The 7,587-nt window shown below is 60.3% G+C and overlaps 1 protein-coding gene across 1 annotated transcript; it reads right to left on the reverse strand.

Annotated features, from left to right (window-relative positions):
* Positions 1-497: 497 nt before the first annotated feature.
* Positions 498-4,705, reverse strand: C1QL2 (complement C1q like 2). The gene is given in 4 exon segments (XM_029072338.2): positions 498-975; positions 4,052-4,303; positions 4,306-4,668; positions 4,670-4,705. Coding segments are annotated over 4 exon segments (831 nt in total). The 3' UTR covers positions 498-795.
* Positions 4,706-7,587: the final 2,882 nt, after the last annotated feature.

Here is a 7,587-nt window from a genome sequence, read left to right on the forward strand (position 1 = left end):
AGATACAAGGTTGTCCCATGTGGGGCACCCAGCCTTCATCCCCATTTTACAGATAAGGGAACTGAGGCACCGAGAAGCAGAGTGACTCGCCCCGGGTCACCCAGCAGACGAGTGGCGGAGTCGGCATTAGAACCCACGTCCTCCGACTCCCAGGCCCACGCTCTTTCCACTATAATGATGGCATTTGTTAAGCGCTTACTATGTGCCAAACACTACTCCAAGCGCGGAGGTAGATACGAGGTCATCAGGTTGTCCCATGCAGGGCTCCGCCTCTTCATCCCCATTTTGCAGACGAGGGGACCGAGGTCCAGGGACGTCGGGTGCCTCGCCCCAGGTCACACAGCAGACGCGTGACGGAGGCGGGATCAGAACCCAGGCCCTCCGACTCCCAAGCCCGGATTTTTGCCGCTAGGCCACACTGACCTCCCCATCCCCACCCACCCCCAGCCCGGGTCCGTGGGCACAGAGACGCGGAAGCCTTCGTCTAAAAAGACCATTTAATGCGGAGTGGGACGGCGGACGGACGGACGGACGGACGGACGGACGGGGACGTTCACGCGAACGTTTCGCGTCACAGAGATTTGACCTTTCGGGGTCCCTTCCCCAGGGCCGTCGGGGTGGAGGGTGCAGGCCGGGGGTGGAGACGGAGGGGTGTCCAGGCGCGGGAAGGAAGGACAGGAGCCAGGTGGACGCCCCCAACACACACACCAAATTTGGGGTGGGGGGGGAAGGAGGGGACTCCCTCCATTTCCTCAGCAGTTTCTGCAGGCGGGGGGCTAGGGGGGGAAGGCCCCGCTAGTCGGGGTATAAAAGGAACCCCGAAAAAGTGCTATACTTGTTGCTGTTCCCTCCGTGCGCCTTCCCGCCGTCCAGTTTGACGTAGACCTCGTCCCCGGCGTCCAGGCGCAGCACAACGCTGTTGCTGGCGTAGTCGTAGTTCTGGTCCGCGTCCTGGGCGATGGCACTGGCCCGTACCTGCCGGGGGCGAGTAATCATAATCATAATGAGCATTATTATTATTATTATTATTATTACCATGGCTCAGTGGAAAGTGCCCGGGCTTGGGAGTCACCGGTCATGGGTTCGAATCCCGGCTCTGCCACTTGGCAGCAGTGTGACTGTGGGCAAGTCACTTCACTTCTCTGGGCCTCAGTTCCCTCATCTGCAAAATGGGGTTTCATTCATTCAATAGTATTTATTGAGCGCTTACTATGTGCAGAGCACTGGACTAAGCGCTTGGAATGCACAAATCGGCAACAGATACAGTCCCTGCCCCTTCACATGGGACAACCTGATGACCCTGTATCTCCCCCAGCGCTTAGAACAGTGCTCTGCACATAGTAAGCGCTTAACAAATACCAACATTATTATTATTATGTGCCAGATACTCCACTAAGCGCCGGGGTGCATACAAGCCAAAGAGATCGGACACAGTCTCTGTCCCACCTGAGCCTCTCACGCGTCATCCCCGTTTTCCAGAGGAGGTCACTGAGGCCCAGAGATGTGATAATGATGATATTGGTTAAGAGCTTACTCCGTGCCAAGCACCGTTCTAAGCGCTGGGGGTGGGATACAAGGTCATCAGGTTGTCCCAGGTGGGGCTCACGGTCTTCATCGCCATTTTGCAGATGAGGGAACTGAGGCCCAGAGAAGTGAAGTGACTGGCCCAAGGTCACACAGCCGACGAGTGGCGGAGCGGGGATTAGAACCCGGGTCCTCTGAGGCCCAAGCCCGGGTTCTTGCCACTAGACCGGGCTGCTCTCGCCGCCCGCCGCCCCCTCCCTCCAGCCCGCCGCCTAAGGTCTCTGCCGCCCGAGGTCTCTGCCCCCCGGCCCCTCCCCCTCCCCCCCATTTTGGGATTCTGGGATGGGGAAGAGCGGGGACATGGAGAAAACCTGAGTGGGGAAGGGGCTGGGGGCGGGCAGAAGACCGGGGCGCGAGGAGGAGTACTGAGCGCTTAATGCAGTGCTTTGCACATAGTAGGCGCTCAATAAATGGTAATAATAATAATGTTGGTATCTGTTAAGGGCTTACTATGTGCCGAGCACTGTTCTAAGCGCCGGGGTAGATACGGGGCCATCAGGTTGTCCCGCGTGAGGCTCACAGTTAATCCCCATTTTACAGAGGAGGGAACTGAGGCCCAGAGGAGTGAAGTGACTCGCCCACAGTCACCCAGCTGACGAGTGGCGGAGGCGGGATTCGAACCCATGACCTCTGACTCCCGAGCCTGGACTCTTTCCACTGAGCCACGCTGCTTCTCAAATACGATTGAAATGAAGGAGCAGTGAAGTCGGTCGCCGGGGGTGGGCACCGGGGATTCCCGGGCGCGAAGGGGCAAAGACTGGCGAGGGGCAAAAGGATCGGGGGGCTCTCAGGTCCCGGGGGCAGCCGGGGAGAGCGCGCCAGCCACCGATAATAAATACTAAGAACGATCAGCCTAATAAGGATAATCGTGGTATTCGTTAAGCGCTTTCTATGTGCCACGCACTGTACTAAGCGCTGGGGTGGGTAATCATAGTACTAATAATCATGGCATTTGCTAAGCGCTTACTACGTGCCAGGAAGCGCTAGGGTGGGTAACGATAATGATAACGATCATAATAAGAACCACGGCGATTGCATTTGTTACCCCACCTGGCACCTAGTAAGCGCTTCCCAAATACCATTATTATCATTATCTTCCCTGTGCCTCAGTGTCCTCATCTGTCAATTAGGGATGAAGACTGTGAGCCCCCCGTGAAACAACCCGCTGCCCTCCTATCCACCCCGGCGCTTAGAACAGCGCCTGGCACATAGTAAGCGCTTCGCAAATGCCATTATTATTATTATTATTATTATTATTATCTTCTGTGTGTCTCTCAGTTCCCTCCTCTGTCAAATGGGGATGCAGACTGTAAGCCCCCGTGGGACATCCTTACCTCCTATCTCCCCGGCGCTTAGAACAGTGCTTGGCACGTAGTAAGCGCTTCGCAAACACCCTCATTCTTTTTCTCTTCGCTGCGCCTCAGTTCCCTCATCTGTCAAATGGGGATGGACAAACTGATGTCCTCGTATCTCCCCCGGCGCTTAGAACAGTGCTTGGCACGTAGTAAGCGCTTCGCAAACACCCTCATTCTTTTTCTCTTCGCTGCGCCTCAGTTCCCTCATCTGTCAAATGGGGATGGACAAACTGATGTCCTCGTATCTCCCCCGGCGCTTAGAACAGTGCTTGGCACATAGTAAGCGCTTCCCAAATACCGTCACTATTCTTATCTTCTGTATGCCTCAATTCCCTCACCTGTCAAATGGGGATGGACCACCCGATGTCCTCGTATCTATCTCCCCCGGCGCTTAGACAGTGCTTGGCACATAGTAAGCGTTCGCAAACACCGTCATCATTCTTCTCTTCACTGTGCCTCAGTTCCCGCATCCCCTCACCTGTCAAATGGGGACGGACCACCCGATGGCCCCGCATCTCCCCCGGCGCTTAGGACGGCGCTCGGCACACAGTCAGGCGCTTCCCAAACACCATTATTCTTCTCTTCGCTGTGCCTCAGTCCCCTCGTCTGTCAAATGGGGACGGGCCACCCGATGTCCTCCTATCTCCCCCGGCGCTTAGGACGGCGCTCGGCACACAGTAAGCGCTTCTCAAACACCATCGTTATTCTTCTCTTCGCTGTGCCTCAGTCCCCTAGTCTGTCAAATGGGGACGGACAACCCGATGTCCCCGCGTCTCCCCCGGCGCTTGGGACGGCGCTCGGCACACAGTCAGGCGCTTCCCAAACACCATCGTTATTCTTCTCTTCGCTGTGCCTCAGTCCCCTCGTCTGTCAAATGGGGACGGACAACCCGATGTCCCCGTGTCTCCCCCGGCGCTTAGGACGGCGCTCGGCACACAGTAAGCGCTCGGCGAGCCCCCTCACCCCGGCCAGTCCGGTCGGAGCGGGCCGCTTCTCCCAAGCCGGGGCCGGGGTAGGCGGGGCAGGCCCGGAGGGGGTCCCGGAGGAGGAGGAGGAGGAGGAGGAGGAGGAGGGGTCGGGGGGTCCCGGGGGAGGGTGGGGGTCCGGCTGACCTGGCCGTTCTTGCAGAGATCGGCCCACATGCTGGTGCCGTCCCCGCCGCGCATGAGGATGTGGTAGGTGAAGAAGTAGGTGCCCCGCAGTTGGCAGCTGAACTTGCCGGTGGCGGGGTCGTACTGGTTGCCCAGGTTGGTGACCACGTCGTCGAACTTGAGCAGCTCGTAGCCCTCGTGGGGGCTCTTCAGCCCCACGTAGAAGGCGATCCTGGGGGCCCCCGGGGCGGCGGGGGCGGCGGGGGCGGCGGGGCGGCGGGGGCGGCGGGCCCGGCGGCCCCTTCCCCGGAGGAGCCCCCCGCCGCCGGCCGCGGGCCCGGGACCCCCGGGACCCCCGGGACCCCCGGGGGGCCCGGCCGGCCCGCCTCGCCCCGCTGCCCCGGGGGGCCCCGAGGCCCCGGGGGGCCCGGAGCCCCTCGAGGCCCGGGCTTCCCGGCTCTGCCCTGCGGACCCCGCAGCACGAACGGGGACGGGGGAGGGGCCGGGGGGAGCCCCGGCGGCGGGGCCGCCCTCCGGGGGGCGCCCTGCGGCTCGTTGGGGGCGTAGGGGTGACAGACCATGCGACAGGCGCCCATCATCTCGTACGGGGCTGGCCGGGGGGTCGCGCCCTGCAGGAGGCAGCAGGGGCACGGCCACCAGGACGGACAAGCCCATGGTCAGCGCCGCCCCAGGACCCCCAGGCGGGCTCGGGACGAGGAGGGGCCGGGCCGGGGGGCGGGCCCGGGGCCGCGGGGAGGGGGCTCCGGAGCCCCCCGGTCCCCGGGCCCGGGGGTCGGGGGGCGTGGGGGGCTGGGGCTGGCCGGCGCCGTCTCTCCCGCCGGCCCTCCGGGCGGACCCCCCACTTGCTCCGGGAGCCGGGGGGCGGGCCCGGGTGACGTCAGAGGGAGGGAGGGGGTGGGGGGGCGAGGCTGGCACCGCCCCCCCGGCCCGCGGACCCCCTGGCCTTCCGCGCCTTTCCAACGGACTGGCCGAGCGCTTCACTCTGCGCGGTGCGCTGCCGCTGCCCACGGCCCGGCTCAAGCGCCCGCCGGGTGCCCGGGGCTGTTCTAAGCGCTGGGGGCGGGGGGGGATACGAGGTCATCGGGTGGTCCCGCGGGGGGCTCACGATCTTCATCCCCATTTTACTGCGCGGTAAAGAGGGACGATCCCTGCCCACGACGGACTTGGTAACACTAATAATTATTATTATCATCGTGGCATGCGTTAAGCACTTACTGTGTGCCAAGCACTGGTCTAAGCACTAGATCTTCGGTCATGCCATTGTCCCACGTGGGGCTCACAGTCCCATTTTACTGCACGATCTAGCAATAAAGAGAGACAATCCCGCCCACAACGGGCATAGAAATAGTGATGGTCTTTGTGAAGGGCTTACTAGGGGTCAGGCACTGTTCTAAGCGCTGGGGTAGAGATGAGATAATTGGGTTGGACACCGTCCCTGTCCCACAGAGGGCTCACCATCTTCCTCCCCATTTTCCAGATGAGGGAACTGAGGCCCAGAGAAGTGAAGTGACTTGCCCACGGTCACCCAGCAGACCAGTGTCGGAGCCGGGAATAGAACCCATGACCTTCCGCCTCTCAAGCCCTTCCAAGCCAGGGCGACTGTTCTAGCCACTACGCCATGCTGCCTGACCAGGTTGTCCCACGTGGGGCCCACGGTCTTCATCCCCATTTTCCAGATGAGGGCACGGAGGCCCAGAGGAGTAAAGTGACTTGCCCAAGGTCACACAGCAGACCAGCGGTGGAGCCTGAATTAGAACCCACGTCCTCTGACTCCCGAGCCGGGGCTCTTGCCACTAAGCCACGCTGCTTCCGAAACTCGTACGTCCGGGAGCAGGCACACACGTGTGAACACGTTCCAAGCGCTTAGTACAGTGCTCTGCACATAGTAAGCGCTCGATAAATACTATTGAATGAATGAACACACCTGCATGTACACACGCGTGCACACACGGGCACACCCCTCCACCGACCCCGGCCCGCAGGTCATCTCTGGCCCAGCTGGATTATCCACAGATGCTTCCTCTGGATCTAACCCAAGTCGGTCCTGCGGCAGTGTGAACCCCGGCTCCACCGTCCTCTCGTTCATTCACTCGATCGTATTTGTTGAGCGCTTACTGTGTGCGGAACACTGTACAAAGCGCTGGGGAAAGTACACTACAACAATAAACAGTGACATTCCCTGCCCGCCACGACCGTTTCATCCCCATCCGCCCCCACTCCCCAAGCCCTCCCTTTCCACCCTCCTCTAGATGATCAGCTCATTGCGGGCGGGGAAAGTGTCAGAGTGTTATATCGTACTCTCCCAAGCGCTCAGAACAGTGCTCTGCACATAGTAAGTGCTTAATTAAAGATGATCGATTTGATTGTTGATTCGCCAGTGACCCAGCACGGACGCGTTCCAACCCCCCTGAGCTGTCCCCTCTCCATCCGCCTGACTCTCTCCCAGTGCCCCAGCGCGGACCCGCCAACCCCCCTGCTGCCCCTCGGGGACTCTCCCCTCTCCGTCCTCTGATGCTTCCCCAGGGACCCAGCACGGACCCCCGGGGCAAGAGCCCGGGTTTAGGAGTCAGAGGTCATGGGTTCGCATCCCGACTCCGCCACCTGACAGCAGTGTGACTTTGGACAAGTCACTTAGCTTCTCTGTGCCTCGGTTACCTCATCTGGAAAATGGGGATTAACGGTGAGCCTCACGTGGGACAACCTGACTACCCTGTGGCTACCCCAGCGCTTAGAACAGTGCTCGGCACGCAGTAAGCGCTTAACAAATACCAACATCATTATTATTACCCCCCGCCTCTCCCCTCTCCATCCCTGGCTTTCCCCAGTGACCTAAAACCCACCATCCCACACCCCTGACTTACCCCGTCATCCTTGACTTTCCCCTAATGATGATGATGGTATTTGTTAAGCACTGACTATGTGCCGAACACTGTTCTAAGCGCTGGGGTAGATACGAGCTAATCAGGTTGTCCCACGTGAGGCTCACAGTCTTCATCCCCATTTGACAGAGGAGGGAACTGAGGCCCAGAGAAGTGAGGCGACTTGCCCGAAGTCACACAGCGGACATGTGGCAGAGCCGGGATTCGAACCCATGACCCCTGACTCCAAAGCCTGTGCTCTTTCCACCGCGCCACTCTGCTTCGACCTAATGACCCACTACGGCCCATCGCAGACCCCTGACTCTCTTCTCAGCGTGGCTCAGTGGAAAGAGCCTGGGTTCGGGAATCTGAGGTCATGGGTTCGAAGCCCGGCTCCGCCACTTGGCAGCTGTGTGATGGTGGGCAAGTCACTTCACTTCTCTGGGCCTCAGTGACCTCATCTGTAAAATGGGGGTTAAGACTGTGAGCCTCACCTGGGACACCTGATGACCCGGTATCTCCCCCAGCCGCTTTAGGAACGGTGCTCTGCACATGGTAAGCGCTTAACAAATACCAATATTATTATTCTCTCCCTCTCTGACCCTCCCCAGTGACCCAGAACGGACCCTCCAACCCCCCGGACTCTCCCTTTCTGACCCTCCCCAGTGCCCCAGCACA

Source organism: Ornithorhynchus anatinus, chromosome 1, assembly GCF_004115215.2.
Source record: "Ornithorhynchus anatinus isolate Pmale09 chromosome 1, mOrnAna1.pri.v4, whole genome shotgun sequence".
Taxonomy (NCBI): Eukaryota; Metazoa; Chordata; class Mammalia; order Monotremata; family Ornithorhynchidae; genus Ornithorhynchus; species Ornithorhynchus anatinus.